Source organism: Sapajus apella, unplaced genomic scaffold, assembly GCF_009761245.1.
Source record: "Sapajus apella isolate SASKATOON/1434 unplaced genomic scaffold, GSC_monkey_1.0 scaffold66, whole genome shotgun sequence".
In the NCBI taxonomy this organism is placed as follows: Eukaryota; Metazoa; Chordata; class Mammalia; order Primates; family Cebidae; genus Sapajus; species Sapajus apella.
In genome coordinates this window covers 10,227,279-10,252,076 of record NW_022437006.1, presented here as the reverse complement: position 1 = coordinate 10,252,076, position 24,798 = coordinate 10,227,279, and the positions used below count along the sequence as shown (strand labels likewise).

General features: G+C 38.0%; 1 protein-coding gene across 2 annotated transcripts in view; it reads left to right on the top strand.

The window, feature by feature from the left end:
* SLC38A1 (solute carrier family 38 member 1) overlaps positions 1-24,556 on the top strand; it is an 81,294-nt gene extending 56,738 nt beyond the window's left edge. For both annotated transcript variants that reach the window (XM_032248390.1, XM_032248391.1), the window contains 12 exons: positions 4,494-4,567; positions 6,484-6,576; positions 6,869-6,950; positions 7,929-8,011; positions 9,463-9,521; positions 9,624-9,740; positions 10,962-11,041; positions 12,941-13,041; positions 15,306-15,424; positions 15,989-16,130; positions 16,236-16,333; positions 18,490-24,556. In XM_032248390.1, the coding sequence (XP_032104281.1) occupies positions 4,494-4,567; positions 6,484-6,576; positions 6,869-6,950; positions 7,929-8,011; positions 9,463-9,521; positions 9,624-9,740; positions 10,962-11,041; positions 12,941-13,041; positions 15,306-15,424; positions 15,989-16,130; positions 16,236-16,333; positions 18,490-18,591 (1,150 nt within the window). In that variant the 3' untranslated portion in view covers positions 18,592-24,556. The remainder of the gene's footprint in view (positions 1-4,493; positions 4,568-6,483; positions 6,577-6,868; positions 6,951-7,928; positions 8,012-9,462; positions 9,522-9,623; positions 9,741-10,961; positions 11,042-12,940; positions 13,042-15,305; positions 15,425-15,988; positions 16,131-16,235; positions 16,334-18,489) is intronic.
* The last annotated feature ends 242 nt before the right edge of the window (positions 24,557-24,798 follow it).

Below are 24,798 nucleotides of genomic sequence, written 5' to 3'. Positions count from 1 at the left end.
TTTTGGGGGTAGAAATGATAGGGCACTTGCAAATGAACTAGATATAAAGGGTGAAGGAATAAGTGAGAGATTAGGATGACTTCCAGGCTTCAAGCAGTTGGCTGAACAATGGGCCATTTCCAGATGGTCTTATTCTATTCAAAGTTGATGCCAGTGACTTGGATGAAGGTACACTCAAGATATGAAGTTGGACGCAGTGGTTGAAATATAAGTAAAAAGGATCAACAATTTAAGAAGAGATCACGAGACTTGAAAGATAAAATGTAATGGAAATAAATAGAGGTCTTGCGCTTAGCTTCAAAAACAAACAAAAAAAGTACACAAGATAGAATCATGAAGACAGCCTAGTAGCACTCATACCAGAAGCTCAGAAAATGAAAAGTATGTGGGGGTTGCTGTAAAAATGAATTCCAAAATAGATTTCCTTGAAAGAAGAAAGATGTCCGACTCAGAGAAATTAAAAATCCTGTCATGCTTTGCGCTATTTGGATCAAATTTGATGTTATAGCATTGGGCTCATCTCAGTACACAGCCTTTAAAAAGGATGGTTGAGGAACTGGACCATGACTGAGATGTAAACAGCCCAAACACTTCACCACAAGATGAACAGTTCAAAGAACTAAAGGTTTTTGAGTTAAAAAGCACAATCTTAAAATGAGCACCCGCAGTACTGTTAGGTAGGAGAGGTGTTAGATTTCAGGTAGATTCTAATAGGTCCTGAAGGTAAAATGAGGACCCAAGGATAGAAGTAGCGATAGTGATTTCAGCTCAGCCACAGTTACAAAGCACAGAACTTTACAGAAATGAATGGGTTGCATAATGTGTCCCCTTTTAAAAGACACTTTACACACCTTGATGCCAGTGTGTTGGCATGGAGCATAGACGTTTCCTGTCCTGGGTGAAAACGCTGTGCTGAACTAGATCCTCTCTAAAAGTCTCTCCCTGCTTAAGGAGTCTAGAATTCTAAGTTTCTTCTCAGGAGACTCAAAAATCTACAGGATGTCCTGCACCACATCTTTCAAAATGTTGCTGACACAAAGACTCTTGAAGGTTCCTGACCACATTCTTCACCATTCTAACTCTCCTGCCACACCTTCACCATGACCCATGTACAGTTACATGCTCTAGATCTCCTCAAAGTTGAACATAAGTCTGAACTATCAACATCTCAACAGCCCTATCACCAATTGCTGAGCTGTAGTCCTTAGGTAAGTATGCCTTTTTCAGCAACCAATTTTTGCCCCACCCATATTAATACTTGTGATTGATGGTTAACAACATTGAAGCTTAAATTATATCCAGATGAAATTTTAAAAAGGAATCACTTGTGTTCCATGGTGTTAGCACAAGAATCCCAGCATGTGTTTCTCTTCCAGGAAACCATAATTATATGTACAAATACTACCTGGACTTTAAGGAGCATAATCATGCCCTAAACAGAAGTGTCCAGTACATTCTCTCCAGTTATTCCTCTTTCCTCTTTCTCTTAGATGTCATGGTCTCCGTGTCTCAAGACATCTATGATTTGATTTTTCTAACCCATTAGAGTCATTTAGACAACATATTGCTTCTTTGTAAGAATCTGAACAAAGACGTGTACTTTTATAAATTTTAATCCTATTAATGCCAGATTCTGGTATAGTCTAAAGTATTCTTAGAATTTTACTTTTACAGTTTGCCTCTTAGTGATCTGATAGAAAAGGAGGTTTTACTTTATATTAGTTTTTAGTCTTGGAAGAGAAGGTCTACATTTCAGAAGGGACTAAGAAAAGAGTCTTTGCCAATCATAGAGTTAAAGACAAAAGCCATCAGACTCTTAGTACTCTTAGTACTCTGGGGTACAATGTTATGTCTCTTAAACATGGGAGAAGAGGTTATTTTCATCACTGTGGGAGCACCTCATTCTGTTATGTTTAAGTAGGGGGAAGAAGATAAGTGAACATTACTAAAATCTTCCCTAATCAACACTTCTCTCCTACTTGAAAAAAGAGGGATAGCAGTTTCTGATGCTCAAAGGGCCAGATGGCAGCTGAGCATCATCTGCAAAGAGATTCAACACATAGAATGTGTTAAGACACAACCATTTGCAAGAACCACATGGTTCAAGGGGCTACTGACTGAGGGAACACAGCATATGTTTCCTTGGAATGTTTCTTTTGCTAATAAATACCGAGTTCTCCAGGGTTAAGGCCTTTTGTAAATCATTATGTAGATATTCATAATTATGCACTCCTCCTAGGCACATAGTTTGTACAAGTTCGTACTCTTTATACATTAGCCTTGGGACCATGGGAAAATCCTTTTGGTCACTTTTGGTCCCAGCAGAGTAGACCCAACAGGGCACATGGTCACTCCAGACTAGCACCTGACTCATCCTAAGATACCACCCAATTTATCCCCACTAGAAATCCTGTGCTCTTCTGTGCCACATGGAAATCCTCCAGGACCTGTCACATGTATGTGTAGAAATGGCTACTTAGTGTGTGTCCCTCAAAACATGAGTGAACTCTGCAAGAAACTCAAAGCTTGCTTCTTCTATGTAAAATAATGCTTATCTTATCTGATGGAAACAAAATCATGCCACAATTAGGTTCTGTATTTTATTCTGTGGCAGAGCATATCAAATCATGTTCCGTTACATATCTCAGAACTACTGGGTTGGCTAATAAATGCTTGCTCTTCATTTCTCACATCCTTCAACCTGAAGAGATAATAATTAGTCCATTTTTACGCTGATGATAAAGTCATACCTGGGACTGGGTAATTTATAAAGAAAAAGAGGCTTAAAGAACTCACAGTTCCACGTGGCTGTGGAGGCCTCACAATCATGGCAGAAGGTAAAAGGCACGTCTTACTTGCCTGCGGACAAGAGAGAATTAAGAGATAAGTGAAAGGGGTTTCCCCTTATTAAAAAAAAACCATCAGATCTTGTTAGACTTATTCACTACCACAGGAACAGTATAGGGGAAACCACACCCATGATTCAATTATCTCCCACCAGATCCCTCTCATAACACATGGGAATTATGGGAACTACAATTCAAGATGAGATTTGGGTGGGTACACAGCCAAACCATATCAGTCAGCCTCCTCACTCAAGGATTTTGGAGAAATAAGTATAGATCTGAATGCACTTCCTTACCAATCCTATCTTAACCTAAATTCCCCTTTATTGGAAGATCAGTTGGGCCTCTAACCAAAGTGTTAGGTCTTCTGTTCTTTCTCCTAGTGTTTGTTTTGCCTTTGCTGAGCTCTGCCCCTATTTTGTTTGCTGGCCAGTTTCTGGCAGTCCATCTGTTCTGCTGTTGACCGTTCTGTACTCCTGGTTTATCTCCTCATGGCTGCCCCATATGTGCGAAAAGCAAAATGCTGTAGGATCAGAGACAGCTGAGAAGCAGTCATTCTGCCTGGGGCCAGGGAAGGCAAGTGAGGAGGTGGCATCTGAGCTGGGGCCTTGAGCAGCCTTCAACAGGTGTGCTGGGAGGGGGAAGGGCCAGGAGGAGGCAGCCCACGCAGAGCGAACTGCATGATGTGCCAAGTGCCTCTCAACAGCACTTGGTGGAAAAATAATTGCCTTTAATGATTCAAACATAGAGTCAATTGCAGTAATGTATTGTTCTGGGGATATATTTTCCCACATCAGGAAGTGAACGGTTTCAATCGGGGACTGGATTTTTTTTTCTTCTTTTTAATAAATAGGCTTTATTTTCAGTTATCATGTCTGTTTTAATCAAATGTTTCAGAAATCATCTATATAATCTCCCACATTATTTTAACTGCGCTTTTCCTTGAGAAGGGTTTGATAATGAGCCAGATGTACTAAAACAAAAACATGAGTTCATCATTCAAAAAAGTCTTTTCATTATACTTGATTGTCAGATTTTCCCACTAGTTAGCAAAGGGTGCTTATTCATCTAAGAGGAACCAGGTGCAAAAAAAAGTGAGTTACATTAGTGGCCTAATATATATATTTTAAGATAGCCATGAAGTAATAGATGAAAAGAGCCCAGACATCATTTGGCTTGTATCTTTATATTATGGGCAATGAATCCAGAGATGGGAAATGTTAAGCAAGTTGCCCAAAGTCAGGTGTTCATTCTCCTAAGGTCACTGCCAGCCTTCCCCTTTGCCCCTCCCATCCCATTCTCACACACTCTCATCCAGATGTAACAGAGATTACATCATTTACTACAAAAGCTTTCTTTCATAATGTTGTTTTAAAGTCATCTCAACAGAAATGTTCCCAGAGAGCTATTTGGCTTTGAATTACGTAAAGGATTTGAACTGTTACTCAGATTCTAATGAGCACTTCTTTATTTGGTAGGACATTTTTATTGCGGATTTTAAAACAGGGATGACTAATAGGTTCCAAAATTTGGATACTATTAACAAATAATGTTAACTATACAAACAAACCTTTGCCCTTCTAAAATGTAAAGTCAGAATATATTCTTTTCTAGTTATTACAACAAGATTTATTTTCTTTGCTTTAGGGTACTTTTGACTTCAGTGACATTGCTGTCTATATATTCAATAAACCTCCTACTGATCTGTTCAAAAGAAACAGGTAAGCTGAGAATATGTTTGATTTTGTTAAAACCAGGGTGAATTATTTTTATGATGACATTGTGAACAAATGATGCTCTCTCTGTACAACAATTTGACTATTAAAAAGAAAGACTGGGGCTGGGTGCAATGATTCACTCCTGTAATCCCAGAACTTTGGGAGGCTGAGGCAGGTGGATAATGAGGTTGGGAGATCAAGACCATCCTGGTCAACATGGTGAAACCCCTTCTCTACTAAAAATACAAAAAATTAGCTGGGCATGGTGGTGCCTGCCTGTAGTCCTAGGTACTGAGGAGGCTGAGGCAGGAGAATCACTTGAACATGGGAGGTGGAGACTGCAGTGAACTGAGATCATGCCACTGCACTCCAGCCTGGGCAACAGAGCAATGCTCTGTCTCAAAAAAGAAAGAAAAGAAAAGAAAGAAAAGAAAAGAAAAGAAAGAAAAGAAAAGAAAAGAAAAGAAAAGAAAAGAAAAGAAAAGAAAAGAAAAGGAAAGAGAAAGAAAAGAAAAGGAAAGAGAAAGAAAAGAAAAGAAAGAAAGAAAGAAAGAAAGAAAGAAAGAAAGAAAGAAAGACTACTTTGACCTAGAGTAATTGGAAGAACTTTGGAAGTATTTGTCTAGAGAAACAGTTGCAGCAATATATAAATTAAATTGGCATGGACAATGAGCAAATAATGTTGTCACTTAAAGCAAACCCTCCATTATACCTTTTTTCTAGTTTAAAATGGCTTCATTTTAAAAGCTTCAGTTTTTCCTTAGGTCTTTATATATCCAAAGCAAAGATCCCATGTTTTTGTATTATAGCTTCAAAGGTTTTGTAAGTAAACAGACTTTTCATTCTCTTGTGCCTATTCCAAGGAGGAAATGTTACTCCTGAGGCACTGTGGGAGTGAGCAAGCTATGAAGAGCCTTCAAGTACTCTGGGCAGTGTAATACCTGAAGTGTTTATTTTCTATTTCTGGGACACTGGATTATGTTTGTAATTCTTTGACTTTTACATTAGCTAAAACCACCTTGGCCAACTATTATTGTATATACATGACTCAATTTAACTGGAACATTTTGTAATAAATTGAGGAGCTGACCATTGTCTCGTTTAAACACCAGTCTTTTGAGAGATTAAACAAAGGTTTAATTATAGCCTGTCACATATTGCTGTCTGTGAACCTTTTGAAAACATGGGCTGAACAGTCATAAAGAAATATAAATGCTTTTTAAAAAATGAATGGTTTAGAATTTTAGTATTTATTGAGATGAGCTAGTTGAACACTTTCAAATGTTGCTACAGATGAAATATGCTTTCGACAGATTAGTTGTCTGCTCTCTTTTGGGAGTTGCGTGTATTTGAACTACATTTTATGAATGATTACATTTCATATGTCAAGGCTATTAAAATGTTTCCAAGCTTGTTATTACATTTAGAACATGGAGGCATTGATGGGATGTTATTAAGATAATTCCTTGTTAGCCTAATCATTTAAGGTAGTTAATTAAAAAGGAATCTTTTTGCCTCAACTTTTAGGATCTTTTTAAATCAAATATATATATATATATATATATATATATATATATAGTATCTACCAGATCTGAGAAAAAGATCACAGAGGGAATTTCCCCTTTGTGAGATAGAGGTAGTTAAAAATAAGCCTTATGACCTAAGAGGTTAATTGTAACGCTTTGTTAGCCAACTTGAAAAAGGAGAAATGATGGTTGTGTCTGACATTTTAAAATATCAAGAGTTTGTTTTATAATGAGGATGCCTTAACCCCTGCAAAGCCAAGAAGACTATTTGTGTGAGTTTGAGAAAGGCACACAATAACTTGGGGAACAGTCAATAGAATGACAAAATCTCGACTATTTTTAACTTTCAGAACCCTGTCATTTTTTGTGTTCTCAAATTTGATTTTTAAATAGGCTGCATGGTATACGAAAAGCTGGGGGAACAAGTTTTTGGCACCACAGGGAAGTTCGTAATCTTTGGAGCCACCTCTCTTCAGAACACTGGAGGTAAAAAGAATATGCTTTTCTATACATAACTTGAAACTAATTCTGGTGGTTGGGTGGCCGCATGAATTTTAACATAATTCAAACAGTTATCATCCTCATTGCTAAAACGGCACAGGGAAAGTAAAGCAGAGACAGCAGTCACTTATTTAAAGCCACAAATCCTACTGGAGTAGCTAAAGTTCCCTTTGTGTCTTACTGACGGTTGGTCTAAGAACAGGCTGATAACTTTTAATATAGCTTGTAACTTAAGTCTTCATATCTTCTTTCTAAAAATGTTCTCATTTTCTTCTAGCAATGCTGAGCTACCTCTTCATAGTAAAAAATGAACTACCCTCTGCCATAAAGTTTCTAATGGGAAAGGAAGAGGCATTTTCGTAAGTTATAGACCATTTTTTAATGGTATACCTAAAATGTTTTTAATTTAAATATGGGCTAGCCAAAATTCTTGCTTTATGAATATTGCAGAAAGTTTTTCCTAGGATGCTTTTTGTTTGTTTGTTGTTTCAACAGTAAACTTCTTTGGGGCTATATAAATGAAAGAAGCAGCGAGAGCCATTTGAATACGAACATTTGAAAAGTAGATTTATCTGTTATGCTGTGAGCGGTTGACACTGCATTTTCCCAAGAGCCTGAAATCTATATCTAGTTTTTGTGAAATAGAACAGATATGGAGTATTTTTAACACAAAAGTGGAACATGCAAAAAAAATTAAGACCCTAGCCTTTTGCTTAAAGGAGGGACGTAGCATTTTGGGAGCAAAATTTACATGAGCCAACCTCATTAAAGATGTAGCTAACCCTGGAAAATGTTGCAGCTACATTTGGCACAACTGTGTTTTGACTCTGTCTTGTTTAACAGTTCTTGTCTGTCTTAGTTTCTCTGTTTTCTTTCAAGGGAGAATCATAGAAGTCAGAGTTTCTAGTGTTCTCAGGATTCATGGTCAAATCCAAGAGATCAGGGAGAGAGAAATGCCTACCTGTGGTGACTTGCTTCTCACTGATACTAGCCCAGCAAAACAAAAAGGAGCTTTCTCTTTAAATAATTGATAAGACGAGTTGTAATCTGACAGAATGCAATGTATGCATTCAGCTTTGAAACCATGTAAATAATTCAAAGGAATGCCACATTTAGCCAATGGGAAAGGAAAAAAAAAAAAACAATATTCCTTCTTCCATTACGTGGGAGTGAAGCTGTAGTAAATAAGTAGTGGTTGGGTTGAAGTGTTTGGATAAGACCTGAATAATGATTTTAAAAATTAATGGATATAGTAAAAATTAACAAAAATTTTACATTGGAGGGGACAAAAGTCACTTTCTAAAAAAATATAACCTAACCACTTAAATGCCTTTCAGAGCCTGGTACGTGGATGGCCGAGTTCTGGTGGTAATAGTTACCTTTGGCATAATTCTCCCTCTGTGTCTCTTGAAGAACTTAGGTAAGGACACACTTTGTTTTTATAGTATTCTGCAGTGCTCAAGTGAATCAGAAACTGAATAAAAATGGACAGTGTTGCCCTCTGCTTCTCCTCTGCATGCACTTAAAGATTAGTGATGCACTTAATGATAAATTGTAAGTATTAATCAGGCCTAACTTTAATATGGGATAAAAACAGTAGTCAGTTTTTATCCTCCTAAACAATCCCTCTACTGAGCTGTGGAGGAGAGAAGGAAGGTTCTGGGGCCAGGACAAACAGGGCTATTTTCAATAGTACAACTTATATGCTACTCTAAGAAAGGTCCAGAAAATGGAATTCTCCTTGTATGAAGTCTTAAATACCCTCATTATTTAGGTAAATACATTTTCAAATCTAATATGGAGACAGCTGCCTAGATTTAAAGCCCTAAGTATTATGAATCATGCATAAATTTAGTCTAACCAGTCTCAATTATTTCTCTCTGAAGCGGGAGAGAGAAATCAAAAGTCAGAAGTGGTGGATAATCTCCAAGTCATATCCATTTGGCTTTGATCTACTACTTGTTTTTATGCTTGTATTTGGAAACAAGAATGCCTGATGTTAGGGGAATTTTATACATTGAATAATGTGGCCAGACTGCCATCCAGTCAAAAACCTGTAAAGTGTATTTACTTGAATTCTGGGCTAATTCAAACAGAAGTTTGGATAAAAGCTCTTCAAACAATAATTATTAGCCACAGTTTTTTGTTTTGTTTTGGATATAATGTATCAGACCTCTGTATAAACCTCACAGAACAGCTCCAGAAGTCTGATACATTATATCCAAACTTATTTTCTGGTTTCTACATCTGTGTTTTCTGTACCTATAGAGGTAGCTCTTTTCAGTTAAGTAGAGAAAGGCTCTTCCCCAGGGATGAGAATAATGCAGTCTCAAAAGGCTACTTAACTCTACCTTTTTGGAGGTCACGGTGGCAGTTAGAGATCTCCCAGGCATTCTAGAAATTCGCTTCATCTACTCTCTCATCTGCGGAGAAAAGTAGTATAATTGGCATTCAGTATGCACACAATAAGTGCATAACTGAGGGGATCAAGGAGTAAATGGGTTTGCCTATAGGACACTATCAGAGTCCACCAGCACAGACTTATGGCAAAAAATTGGAAGGCTCTTTTCCGTTGGATTCTGGGAATCTGTGTTCTCTAGTGTGCCAGGGAGAGTTGGAATCAAAGCACATAATGTAATATTTTTATTCAGTGCCCCATTTTTTGCCAAATAAAGTAGCACTGTCAAATAATAAATCTTGTATTCACTTGGATATGTGTGTTTATTGTTGGAGCTCTCAAATATGCTTGAAATAACGCATTGAAATAAATGAGGGGATGAATTTTGAAGTAATAACAGTTTATGATGGGTAGCTCCAAATTTTTAAAAAATAGAAAAAAAGAAATAATTTATTTTTTACTTTTTTTTAAAGGGTATCTTGGCTATACTAGTGGATTCTCCTTGAGCTGCATGGTTTTTTTCCTAATAGTGGTAAGTGCTGATTGAAATGGCTGGTTTGGTTTTGTGATAGTACTATTCATTATTTGGCTTTACTAAAGTCTATATTGTTTCTACTATACTTCTTAATACCAGGTTATTTACAAGAAATTTCAAATTCCCTGCATTGTTCCAGAGCTAAACTCAACAATAAGCGCTAATTCAACAAATGCTGACATGTGCACGCCAAAATATGTTACCTTCAATTCAAAGGTAAGTTTCCTGATCCTTTGCAGATAAAAAGATTGGGATTTTTAAAGGAGCACTTTTATTAAGAGCATTCTATTTCTTACACTTGTAATTGCACTACATGGTACCATTGCTTCCAGATTACACAATCCATGTAGAGATCCTTGAGAAATATACAAATATTATATTTTACACTCTCTCTTACCCTTAAGCATTCTCTGTCAAAATCCCATTCTGGATAATGGTCTCAGCTCTTCCTGTGTAGAGGACTGGTTGATGCTTTAAAAACAGATTAATAACATCCTTAGCCCCCTGTTTCTTATATGGTGATGACAGAAGGGAATAATGCAGACTTCCTCAGCTTGCACAGCTGAAATATAGATGCCGCCATAAACTGGGACTTAGAAAACCCTCATACTGTTAAATATTGTTGATACTATGGGAAACAGAGGATTATGGAGTCAGTCAGGGTTGGATTTGAATCCTCAGGCAAGTAACCCAATCCCTTGAGTAAAAACAAGGGTTCTGTTCTGTATCTTACAAGGTTTTGTTAGAATGTGCCTGGTATAGTGCATCAGCAGAGTTAGGGCATAAGATAAGTTAGTTTTCCTTCCTTCCCCCCTCCTCTTTTTGCATAAGAAATTAGATTGAGTTTGAGAGTTTCAAACAGCCTTATCTAAGAAAACTAAATAGATCACAATCTCTCTCTTTCTCTCTGATTGTAAGAATACAGCCAAAGTAGTGCAATGTGAAACAGATTTTCTTTTCAGAGGGCATCTTTTAAGTCTGATTCAATGCACCTGACATAGAGCAAGGAGCAGTTAACTAGAGGTGGGAGTGCTGGGCCAGTCGCCTGACCTGTTGCAGGGAGCCAGGAGAACAGCCACGGTCTGCCTACTGCTCGGGATTGCTGTGGAGATCCAACGAGCTATCCTAGGAAGAGTGCCATGTAACTGGCTCATGCTGTATAAACAGGGGATGTTGTATACCTGAAGTACATAAAATACGCTGTAGGTGAGCCAAATCCAAAATCCCTCTGTGACGAGTGGCTAATGGCTCGAGCTAGATAAGCTCTCTTAGAAAAGCTGCTTCTATTTTAGAGATCAAAACCCTCCTAATAACTGAATAATCCAGGGATTCTCAAGAGCTGTCAGATAAAAAGACAGCTTGGAAATACTGGAGCTGTGTCATTTTTATGGTAAAAGTGTTTTTTTTTCCTAATGTCTGTTCTTTTCTCTCAAATAGACTGTGTATGCTTTACCAACCATTGCATTTGCATTTGTCTGCCACCCATCAGTCCTGCCAATTTACAGTGAGCTTAAAGAGTAAGAAATTTGTTTATCTTAATCATTTTACATCCCCTCATTAATAGGCAAATATAGAATTAAAATAAACAGATTTGTCTAATGAACCTCAGCGGATTCATCACCCAGCTTCAACATTTACTCACATTCTGCCATTCTTGAACAAGTATTGTATTTTAAGAAAAAAGAAAGCATGAAAAATCAGAAACTTCAATATTTTGTGGGGCCATAAATACAGAAAGGAGTCAACCATGTGGGCTTTTTCATTAATTTGGTTTTTCAAATAGTGTATCACCAAGGAGAGTTTAAGTATTTGTGTTGCTTTCCATTACGTATGTGTATTTTGCAAGTGGGTGATAATCTTCAGATTTATCTATAAACTGCAAATACATTATCTCTGATTTGCCTGTTGGTTTGGGGGAAAAGGCTAGTAAATCAGACAATAAGAAATCAGTGTTAAGACCACAAACTAGGAAAAAAGAATATTGCTGTTCAATTTTAACTATTAAGAAAATTCTATGGATTTATTCATTTATTTTTGATTGCTTGTTTTGAGAAAATTAAGCCCTCCTTATAAACTTCATGTGTTCTCTTTTTAGCCTACAGTTATCAAACATATACAAAAATAGTCACCATAGTGTAATCTTAAAAACTTAAAACAGACAATATTTGTATTTATTTCCATTTTGAAACAAAGTTGATGTCATTTAGCATTGAATTCACTCATTTTTTTCATATTTAATTGATACATGGCTAAATTTTAACCATCTACCTCTATGTATATATACATCACTCCTAGTTTGTGATCCTCTAAAATTTAAATATATCTTTGACATCTTTTAATAGGTCAGCTTTTAGTTTTAGTTTTTAATTTTTCAAGTGTATACGTCTCAATTTTTCTTTACTTTTTTTTTTTTTTTTTTTTTTTTTTTGAGACAGAGTCACCCAGGCTGGTGTGCAATAGGGTGATTTCAGCTCACTTCAGTCTCAACTTCCAAGGTCAAGCAATCCTCCCACCTCAGCCTCCAAGGTAGCTGGAATTATAGGCACATACCTCCAAGCCCAGTTAATTTTTGTATTTTCTGTAGACACAGAGTTTCACCATGTTGCCCAGGCTGGTCTTAAACTCCTGAGCTCAGGTGATCGGCCTGCCTCAGCTTCCCAAAGTGCTGGGATTACAGGCATGAGCTGCCATGCCTTAGCCTACATCTCAATTTTTCTTGTTTTCCGTACTCCCATGGCATCCCAGATTCCTTGCTATGACACAGCCAAATGTTATGACTCTCTGTGGTCTGTTATTGAATACAAGTCTTGCAGATTAATTATTTGGGCAGTTAAAGAAACTTAAAGGGTCATCCCAACCCCAGAGTGAACTTGACCTAAGAGATAGAGCCCTTCATCATCCCAGCTGTGATCTCTTGGACACTTGGTGCTCTAGAGACCTACAGACTTCCAGGTATATCCCTGAGGCCACCCAACAGGAAAATCAGAACCTAAAACAGCAGCTTTAGAGACAGAACACCTGAGGTCACGTTCCGGCTCTGCCACTAATCTCTGGAGCTAGGAGAACAGCATGGATTTTTTTTTTTTTTTCTGCCTTTTTGCCTTTGCCCAGCTAGTGTGGAGATAATATCAAGCACAAATATTTTAAAAAATGCTGTCTGCCTTTCAGATGAGAACTTGATATTCTTTTAAAAGAATGGGGAAGAACACTTAAGGGAGTGTAGTTCCATGGATCTCACTCTCAATACCAATTCAGTATAAGAGAGTTTAAACTGTCATAGCTGCCAGGGGTAACTTCACCTGTTCAGATCTGCCCTAATCTGATAGCGGCAAAGTTAAATTAGTATTCTTCAGTGTTAACATTGCCACTTAAATTAAGTGATACGATTTTTAATTGTTAAAATTTCTTTTTTTTAGCCGATCACAGAAAAAAATGCAGATGGTTTCAAACATCTCCTTTTTTGCCATGTTTGTTATGTACTTCTTGACTGCCATTTTTGGCTACTTGACATTCTATGGTAAGTAATTTCTGCTGGTACATAAATATAAATATTTGTAAACAAATTAGTAAAAATAAGTATTGAAATAACTTTTAACATAAAAGGTAAAGAAAGCAACAAAGCCACTCATTGGTTTCTCTAGTTTTTTCTTCTGCTTAAAGCAATTGTGCTCTTTCCTTTATTATTCATGCAGACTGCAGAATAAAATAATTACTAAAACAATATATTTTTTTTATCCTAACAGTGTCCTTAAAGGAAATGGCATTTTAGAAGCATGCTACCTTTACTGAGGAAAGTTTAAAACTACATCAGAGAAGGCTTTCCTAATTGACACTGCAAATTAGGTCAGATTCCATTAATAGAATAGACAGACAGAGACAGATGCTGAAAGTGAGAAAGAGCAGAGTGCTACACTCATGACACTCTAAGTTAATTAAAAATGAAACTCCTAATTGTTCACTGGTAGTCAGACCTGAGCCTTGCAAAGATCCAAAGGAATGACATAGAAATTTTTAAAAATGAAATCTGAAAAAGCGATCAAGATTTCATATGTAACTTTTACTGACACTGAATGAACACTTTACTGGCTTTTACTGCTTCTTCATCCTCTCCTATTCAAATTATCCTGAATCTTTATTTAATATCTTTCATTATCTTTATAATTGTGTACCTAATTTAAATATATATGCTTGTATTTCACCATCTTTTCTACTAAATAATAATTCTTTGGGACTTTTTTCCATAAACACAAATGTCTCAAAATTAAACACATTTAAAATTTATTAATTCAGCCTGGAGAAAAAGGCTACTCTGATTATACAGATGTTATTTTTATTGTTTTCACAAGCAATAGAGAATACCATTGTTTAATGAATTCATAAATACCTTATTTAATTTTTGCATAAAATTGGTGTTGCTAAGGTGGATGCAGAGTTGCAGGGCTGGGGTGGATACAGGGAGAGAGAGGGGGAGAGCTTCATGTTAGTTAAAGTCTCACTGTTTTTTTGTTCAAGCTATGATTTTTCTTTGTAAATGAATTGTTTTTCACATAGAATAGAATACCAAACACTTTTATTACTCTCGAGTTAAAGAAAAAGCCTCAGCTATTTTTAAGTTGTTGGTTAGTTTGAATTAAGGAAATTAGAACTAGTGAGATTTGTATTATAACTTATGATTCTTTTTTGGAAACTGAGACCAAGCTCTATGGTACCGATTAGCATTTGAATTCCATGCTGAGAACCTTGAGATTGGTGCAGTGAGAAGCCCTTGCAGGAGACAGGAGGGGAAATTATCTTTTGTCAAAAGAGTGAGCAGTTTCATACTCTATGTGACTACCATTCTAGCTTTGTTAGTCTTTGAAATAACACTTTCTGAAGTTCTGAGTTGAGAAAAAGTTCAAAGTAGTACATAAGGCCAGGTGTGGTGGCGTGCACCTATAATCCCAACACTTTGGGAGGCTAAGGTAGGTGGATAGCTCAAGCCCAGAAGTTCGAGACTGGCTTGGGCAACATAATAAGACTCCTGTCTCTACAAAAACAAAATACAAAAATTAGCTGGGCATGGTGGCACACACCTATAGTCCTAGCTACTTGTGGGGCTGAGGCAGGAGGAACACTTGAGCCCGTGAAGCAGAGGTTGCAGTGAGCCAAGATGGCACTACTGAAACCACACTTCAGCCTGGGTGATAGAGCAAGACCCTGTCTCAAACACACACACACACACAGTAGTATGTAAACACTTTTTTTTTTTTTACAAGAACAACATGCATGGAAAAGAGGAATTATTTCCTGGTGGTGAAATTTCAGCTAGTGCCTCTGCTGGTTGGCCACTTGAAGTTGACTTAACAAGAGAAGAGTTTAAAACAAGCTCCAATGTGGCTTGCAGGCACCTCCCGCCCCCTGTCCCCCAGCAAGTCTGTGGCAGTTTGGTGTGGTTTGAAGAGTAGAGGGAAAGTCTAGATTAAGAGCAGCTTTGCACTTCAACTGTATGTTTCATTTTCAAGGCCAATGTGCCCCTAGGTTTAATTTAGTCTAAATTAAGCATTCCCACTCCATGTAGCTTCTTCTAGACATTACTTTAAATTCCTTTGCTAAGTCACATATGCACAGTAGAGCATGTCTCGCGTACAGATTTTTCTTTCCAACTTAATAGTTTTAATAGACATTTCAAAGCATTGCTTTTCTTTCCCTTTAGTTTACAAATTCTTTGTTATTCAGAAAAACTGTCACTTAGCTATGTACTCTGTCTCCTTGTAAAACCCTCTTACTTTTCCATCATTTCAGACAATGTTCAGTCAGACCTCCTTCACAAGTACCAGAGTAAAGATGACATTCTCATCCTGACAGTGCGGCTGGCTGTCATTGTCGCTGTGATCCTCACAGTGCCGGTGTTATTTTTCACAGTGAGTAAGGGCCTTGGTGCAATATGAGAAAAGCTGAGGTCTCGGCTTTCCTCCTGCCTGCGGGAGCCTGTTCCAGAGAAAGCCTGCCCCAGGTAATTTTCCTGGGTTATTGAAACTGCATCTGGAAATGATCCCAAGACTCTGTTCAGGCTCTTTGAAAAGCAGGTGGCATTCAGTGCATCAGGGATCCTCTGATGCAATGAATCTTCATTCTAATTAATCTGTCCCTGTTCTTTACAAAGAAATGACAATAGAATGTTCAAATCTCAGTCAGACATGAAAAGAGAATATAAAAAGAAGGGAAATGAACAGTCAAATCTTAGATAAACCAAAGACAGAAATTCCACCCCCTACAAGAAAACTCTACTATTCATAAATAAAAATATTTTCCCTCTTCAGTTAAGACCCTGTACTTCCAAAACTGTTAAGCTATCTATAAATTCACTAGGCATCACAAAACATTTCACCAATTTGTGTACACCAATAAATCAGTTACTTTACTGAGAAATGTCAGTGTTGGCATGCTGTAGGCACTTACAGAATCTTTGTTTTCTTTTCTGGCAGGTTCGTTCATCTTTATTTGAACTGGCTAAGAAAACAAAGTTTAATTTATGTCGTCATATCGTGGTTACCTGCATACTCTTGGTTATTATCAACTTGTTGGTGATCTTCATACCCTCCATGAAAGATATTTTTGGAGTCGTAGGTATGGCTTCAGGACTTTGTGCTTATCATTCTACAATAGCTGTTTGGAGGGAAAATTTCACAATAGCAATGCTAAACTTTCTCTTTTTTTTTTCTTATTTTACAGGAGTTACATCTGCTAATATGCTTATTTTTATTCTTCCTTCATCTCTTTATTTAAAAATCACAGACCAGGATGGAGACAAAGGAACTCAAAGAATTTGGGTATGTCACTTGCCGGCCACTCTAACTTTTCTGATTAGTTTTCCATTTAAATTTACCAAATAAATAGTTCACCTTTCTATCAAGACTACTTTCAGTTGCCCTGAAGGGAGGCAGAAGCCCTGTAGCTTTCCTACTTAGGAGAGATTTAAAATATATCAGAATCTTCTCCTGTCCCTGCAAATATCTTTTCTGGTTTTACTCTCATTGTGCCTCAGCTTTTGTTCTGATCTAGTGTGTGGTCAGTCAGAAGAATGGACATTCATCCTCCTGTGTCTCTATAGGATGGTGTCTAGTCTAGCAAGAGAGGAAGTCACAAAGAACTCCCAGATATTATGCAGTCTACTGTTTCCATATGATTTCTAGTCATGTAACCCCTCCCAAAGCCCAAGGAACATGCAATGCCTTAATTAAAATGTCTGAGTTAAAGAGTCTTTTTATTATTTGACAGATAATGCTTTGGAACAACAGACCTGGATTCAAAACCTACCTTTCTATATTAGGATTCTTGTTTCCAGGTCTGGTGAAATTCAAGGGCATCTTGAAGGTGGTGTACTTGGAAACAGTGAGGGAAGCAGGGGTAAAGTGGTTGCTATCTGAGTCCCTTTTGGAGTTCCATTTTGCTTGGCCTTGGAGTAAGCTTCTCAGCTGCCCCCTCAGCTAGTGTAAGCACTGAAATTGTACCTATTACCTAAGTGAAAAGACCCAGATAAGAGGTGCAGGCACGAGGGTCATCCCTGTGCATTTAGGAGAAGCAGCACTGATGCTCATAGAGTATCCAGTTCCCCAACATGATCACCCCTGTAACCTTAATTCCCAAATCCTTCCAGCCTTGCCTGTAGGGGCTTCATGAGGACAGAGAGAAAGGAGCAGTCACTCTGGCACAACAGGACAATATATTCAGTTTAAATCTGAAAATGGTGGAGGCGTGCTGCGCATGAATTCTGAGCCTCTCTAAACCTGGTCCCATAATGAAACTAGCAGTAGGGTCTGCCAAATGGCATTAGACAAGGGCTCCATCTGTGTAGGGACCACTGGGAGTTAGACTGGACCCAGGATGGCATGCCACATGCAGCCATCTCAATCCCCAATTTGCTCCTCTCCTTCCCTAGCTCTTTCTCCTCCACCAGTTTCCAGTCTAGGCCCATTGGCTCTCAGAATGCATCATCCTTCTCCCTGTAGAGCTCTCACTGAACATGCTCCAGCCCAAGGAACATGTTCCAGCCCAAGGAATCTTGTGTTCTTTGGATTTTGAATTTAATAATCTGTATTAGTCTGCTCTCACACTGCTAATAAAGAAATACCCCAGACTGGGTAATTTATAAAGGAAAGAGGTTTAATTGACTCACAGTTCCACATGGCTGAGGAGGCCTCACAATCATAGCAGAGGGTGAAGGAGGAATAAAGTCATATCTTACATGGCAGCAGGCAGAGAGCCTGTACAGGGGAATCCCCCTTGATCAAACCATCAAATCTCATGAGATTTATTCACTATCACTAGCACAGCATGGGAAAGACGCACCCCCAGGGTTCAATTACCTCCCACCGGGTCCCTCCCATGACACATGGGAATTATGGGAGCTATAATTCAAGATGGATTTGGTTAGGGACACAGCCAAACCACATAATCATCTGTTTACCTATGGTCTTCATCAGCCTTTCAGGTAACTTAGTTTTTGACACCTGTTTCCTATGTCACTTGATCAAATCTATTTTACTTTCGTATGTTTTTCCCACTTTTTTAAACAGAAATATTTGCTTGCCAGTGATAAGCTAGGTTGGTAGATAATGAATAACAATATGTCCTGGATATTTTCTAAGGCCTTTTCCCCGCTTTTAGTTGTAATCTTAATTTGAGAGACACCATAAGGATACCCAGTCATTTGTAGAATGGATACATACAATTGAGGTGAATATGGAGTCAAAGAACGGGGCATAGAAGACTACTCTGCTTAGCTTATTTTTTCTATGTTCCCGTCCTTGTAGGATCAGATTGATACAATTTTTAGAAAGAGTCTCACAGTTCAGCCATGGTTGTAACAAACTCCAAATACCAGAGGACCCAAAGGGAGAGGGAAACAGTTCTATTTTTTTTCCCCAGGTACATGTGGAAAATTTTTGCTGCACTGAAAATAACCCTTGCCTTTTTGTTGCTACAGGCTGCTCTTTTCTTGGGCCTGGGGGTGTTGTTCTCCTTGGTCAGCATTCCCTTGGTCATCTATGATTGGGCCTGCTCATCGAGTAGTGATGAAGGCCACTGAAACCAGCTGAGAAAAAGAAATATTCCTGTTGTCTGCTCAGTCAAGTCCCCACACATCAGCAATCTCTCATCACTTCTTTTGCAAGTTTACAGAAGCAAACAGAAATGTACAGGATACTTAAAATGGAATAACACTTTGGTTCCAAAACAGAGACATGTTTCTATAATGCTTCATGTCCCTCCAAGATCTGGGATCAATTTAGGGTTGTGAATTTTTTTTTTCAAATTTCATATAATCATATTTCCCAGTACTTTTCACAATCAGTTTTTACCCGTCTAATTCTATGTTTTGTGGCTTTGTGGTCTCTTAGAACTTTGAAAACATGATAAGCAATCATGTTTATTTATTATACAACCAGATTCTGAAATAATTTTCCTACTGATGTTCAGCTCACACTATCTGTACCTTTTTAGAAGAGAAAAGAATCTTGAATTGTATATATTTATTTTGCTTTACAGAAAAAAATGGTTTCGTAAATAATTTGCCTATTTTGGTTAACATAGCACACAGAGATAATCATCTGAAAGTTATAGGGCACTGCCACTGCTGAATCAGAGCATGCCCAATATTTGAGGTGGCTCTGATCGCCTGGCAGCTGAGCTGAGGCAGTCCAGTGGCCTAGCTGGTACCACATCCCATTTACATCCAGAAACATTCTCTGGCAAGTGTTCTCAGCTGAAAAGCAGTTGGGGATGATTCTTAGCTTGGTAATTAAATGAAGCTACACATCTGGGTAATCTAGCAAATGAAGTATTGTTTCCCTCTTGGCAACTTGTGTCAGAGTTACTCTGGTCTGAGTCAACTTTCAATGGGGAAGACCAATGGAACCTACTGCAAAAAGATTGTCCAAAATGCCTAAGAAAATAATCCTCTGATGCATTTAGCCTTCATTCCTATACCTGTCTTGTTGAAGGGAAAAAAATGTTTTACTACATCGTAGGCCAATTCGCTTTTATTCATGTCCACCAGCTAGTTGCACAGAAAATCATGTGTACCTAACTAAGGATGATCTAGGATAAGTAACTCCTGTTTTATATTGAGTACTTTAGGGAAGTCTTTAAAAGACTTGTTTTATATCTATAAATCTAGGTTATTACAAATACAAGATTTTTGTATCTTAAATAAGCCTCATTTCTATTTCTTCTTTGTTAATTCTCCATCTAGAGTCTTGCTGGAAAAAAAAAAAATCCTCAGAGATAGTCTTTGCGAAGAGTTTCGGACAGAATCACTGGTTACTTGAAAACATGATAAGCAATCATGTTTGTTTATTTATTAAAAATTCAGATTCCGAAATAATTTTCCTTCCCCCAGATGAGGAAGACAAGGGGGTCTTAGTGTGCTGTCTCCTCTTCTCTTCCCCAACCAAGGAGTGTGTCATTACAGCCCATCCCAATTGATTCATGCAGGAGGACAGAGGTGCCTAGTACTCTTACCCTAGTCCCTCTCCTAAAGGGAGCACAAGGAAACTGTGAAGAGACTGAAAAAGAAGAGAGTTTGTAGCTGAAAAAGGAGTGGGGATAGCAAGGAAACCCAGAACTGCATTCCCCTAAGTGGGAGCATCCCCTGTGATTGAATTGTTCATAGTTAACATATGGTGAGAAATATGCATGCTCTGTGATCTGGTCTCTTGAAACAGGACTTATATTTCCTCTATATTCTGGTTGAATTTTCCAAACACATAAGTTCACTGAGCACAGATTTCTTATCCAGAGATAAGTAGAATCTAACTGCAGACTGTTGGCAGAGTTTCCAGGCACTTAGCCGTGTTCCCTTCCTGACTCAAATCTCCAAAGGCCTTCACTCTCACTGAGAATCACACGGAACTGTCTCTGCCCTTTACAGACTAATGTCCCATAGATAAGGCAGGCATTGAAGCACGTGTCATGATCCTCTTGCAGGGAGAATGAAAGGTTATTTCCTGCATTGCATCATCATAGCTTTTAATATAATGCTACAGAATTATATCCACATTAGGTCAGAGTTCAGATATTTAGATATGAATACCTAATCTAGCCATATCCACAGCCATCTCTGTCCTTTTCAGCAATGTTTTCCATATCATATTAGCAATGACAGAAACAGAACAAACCAAGATTCAGTCGGTTCTTAGGAGTTTGTCTAGAGCACCAAGTAATGAAATAGCCAGGTAGTGGGATATCTTACCTTTGAAAATACGTTAATTTAGTTTGCAAGCTATATTATGCTACTTTCTATTTTCCTCGTTACTTTATAGCAATTCATTTCACACGCACAAAGTCAATTTAGAACGTTATCATTAACTGGGATGTGTAGTCATATTTTTGGGCCTCTGGACTTCATGTGTCAATATAAGGAATATTTACTTAAAATACATTTATTTAGAGGAGGCGTACTGTTGTTGATGCGTGTGATAAACACACATATTTTTAAAAACCTTTGTATGTTTATCTAAATTTGTTGTTGACTGAATATAATAGACTCTACCGTAATTTGTCAAATATCAATGATTAGTTATATCCTTTGTGTGGGATTAGCTGTAAAGTGTACTGCTCTTATTCTTGTTCAGAATAGTGAACTGGTAGCCAAAAATACATGTATCACAGATGTTAGGTTGAATTTAAAGAGCACAGTCAAGTGCTATGAAAGATTTTCTGCTAAATTAGTAGATTAAAGAATTACTATACCTTAGCCATGGGGAGCAGCATGTTTTCCCTTGGTAGGTAGGATCTCTATACTAGTGAACAGTGCCAGTTTCACACTTTGGATTTAGAACTGTTCTCTAGTTATTGTAACACAGAATACTGTCAATCCCTCATTTACTTAATGTTACTTATTGGAAGTGGGACTGGTGAAACACACACAGGAGGGAAATCTACTCTGTTTAGGCACAGGCAGTCCCAGTGTATAAAGAGATCATATTCCAAAAAGTTGTCAGTTGGTTGTTTGCAACCTGGAATGTATTTTCCTTTACAGACCAGGTTATCTATGGTGGTTAATCCCCTAGACCAGCTGAAAAAGATGATCAAACCCATAGTTTAGCTGGAAGTGAATAATGTAATAGGTTTGCCAGAGAATCTAACCATCAAATATAACATTGTTTCCAGGAGGGTGTTTGTTCAGAGTTGCCTGTTAGTAGAATCTGGACTGTCCATCCCAGCCACATACCACCTACTGGGCAATGGGGGTAGAGATGCCACCGGACTACAGGTGACTAGAGTGGCCTGAAACAGGGTGTCTAGCAAAAATTGGGAGGAATGAGTCCATGACTGCCAGAGAGCCTGGTGATAAGAGGAGGGTGAAGGAGGGTGATGGGACCTCTTGTGGGTCAGAAACCTCCAGGGACATCGCTCACTTGGTACCTCTGCTGTTGTCCAGAGGGTTCAGGTTTGTTCTGCCTGTTGCTGTTTGTCTGACTTTTGGCTCCTGTGGTTCATCTCCTGCCCTGCCTACCACAGAAAAGGATGCTGGTGCACAGCTTATCTCATGTACCAGTCGTTGAGGTCAGTGCACAGCACTTTTAATGTTTTTAGTGCTAGTAACTATGTTTTAACTTTCGAGGAATAAGCTGGGAGGTTAGAAAAAAAGAAAAAAGAGAAACAAAAGCTCTCCACTACTTCCTTTTCTACATTTACAGACCCTGTTGAGAAAAAGGCCCAGAAGGGTGTTGGGGATAGGGCTTGTGGCAGACACAGTGTTGTGGTAAGTTTCCTCAGTGTTTCGGGGAGTACATAATACTGTCACTCTGGAACTGACTGCTTTCTGGAGACTGATTCATGCCTCTAAGCCAGTGGTTCTCAAAATGTGGCCCCCAGACCAGTAGCATCAGCATCATTGGGGACCTCGTTAGAATGCAGATTCTCAGCCCCGCACCCCCAATCCAGACACGGTCAAGTCAGAAGCTCTCAGGGTGGGGCTCAGCAGGTGATTCTGAAGTGCATCAAGTTTGAGAACCACCCTAAGCCAATGAGTCTCCCTTTTTCTTCCCATTAGTCCTACCACACAAGATGATTCCTAGGACTCATGGGGCAAGACACAGGAGCCAGGATTATAGGGAGGGGAGGAAAGGACCCTGGTTGCAGGGATCCCTGCAATGGCAAGAAAGCAAGTAAATCCAGCGCTGCCACCTGGTCATCACCCTCTGGTTGAAAATACTAGTGCAGGTGCACACTCCTAAACACAGGCTGCCTGCACTCAGTGTTACCTCGGGCTGAGGCATGATAATATTTTATTTTTTTAAAGCTGTGAGGAAATGAAAGTGAGGCTTTGGTAGGGGCAGGGTGGTGGTGAGAGAAATTAAAAGAAAAGACCCTTTGTAAATGCAGACTTAGAAGAAATACTGAATTTGTGTCAGAAGTAAGTTCTCCAGTGTTTGTGTTGATTGTGTGATGATAATCCTGTCCTCCTTTTAAAGCGAATTCTCTACTGAAAGGTCTGCTCTGTTTAAGGAGTTACAAACTACTCTCAAAAGAACGAAACGCTGAGTTCCAATTCAGTGGGGCACAGTGTTGGACTATGGCACATTTAGTTGGAGTAGGGAGGAGGTCAGAAATATCGGATTTTATGCCTTAGAGCAAAACCTATTAGTATCTCTCAGTTTATCAATTTAAATGGCTTTAGGCTTAGAGGGGATGTAAACTTTGAGATTATAATTCTCCCATTCAAGTTCACAGCAAACACCTAACCACTTTCAAAACAAAGAAGACACAGGCCATCATTTAGCAATACTAATACATGATTTTCCTTCGGGATGGCAGGTCTGAGAATCCTTTAGCAACAGGACATACTTCCCCTAAATTACAGTGAATTATTTATAATGATATAAGGCTTTCAGATACAAACTGAAGATGGGGTGGCTAACAACTAAAAACTATCACTAAATCTAAAAGAGAAAGTTCTTGCAAAATATGTAAAGTTCACAAGGTGCAGACATCTCCTTCTTTAGGCTTTTCTCTAACGAAGGGCTATGAAATTCGGCCCATCTGTATACAGGCTCGAATTTACGTTTTAAAGGAAGAATCTATGCAGCTGAGGCTTACTGCAGGAAAATACTTCATTTGTATGTAAATATATTGTAAATAAATAGGAGGCTGTATATTTTTGCAGTTGTTGATCCACACTGAAATAGAAGTCTCTAGGATCTGCATATAAACAATAAATGTTTCCTAGATATTAGTGGTTTTGTTTGGGAATTAGAAAAATTTACATTCCCTCCCAGGTAACATAGTTCTCTCAACGTAAAGTTGGAACCTAAAACCCTACTTAACTATTTAGAAAAAGAAATGTCTGAGAAATAGTTCCATTGATTTCTTATGCTGGCATTAAGATCAAATAAGGAATATTTAGACACAAATCCTTGTCATGTAGAAACAGATATATCCAAAATGACAAATTGTTTCTTCATAATGATCTTCCATTGTTAACATTGGTACCACTATATAGTATTTATGAAAACAAGTTGGGGAGAAGAATGTTTTTTTTCACAATTGAATTGCTGCATTTTTCAAACTTTGGGATTCTATGAAAGGGGGGAGGGAGAACCTGAATATTAATTATGAGCACTAATTTGAAGGAAAGGAAACAAAGAACCATTATTTTATCACACTTTGGAAGTCTTGCATGTTTGCCTTTTATTTTATTGTTGATGCCAACATAGACTGTCTTAGGTAATTTTTTCCCCAAACACTTGAATCTTGATCATTGATATGTAATCCACTCTCTAGAGTCCAGTGTACTTTAGACTTCATCTGAGTTCAGTACATGTAGCACACCACTGTTTTATTAATGTAAAAACCTTGTAAATGAATTTCAGATGGGTGATTTAAGTGAGTCACAAGTCACCAAAGTTTGCTATTCATAGTTAATCAAATAGAACTAGGTTTTTTTTTTTTTTCAGGGTGTGGTGTAAATAAAGACATGTAAGAAGTTCTGTTCTATAACTGCTCTGTTAACATAGTTTTTAAACATTAAAAAATGTGAACTAAAAGTATTCATAAATTTTGTGTTGTGCTTTTGCGATGCGATACTAAAATGGGCAGTGGAGTACTATATATGCTATTCAGGATTGCTGGAGAAGGGTTTGTACACATTTGTCAGTGTTCTAGATGATAGAAGTTTATATATTTAAGCACCCTAACATAAGTATTTTTAAAAATACTTCTTATAGAAATCTATCTGGTTTGAAACATATACCACATTTCTCCATTCTTCGTAATCAGAGTAGATTGGCCA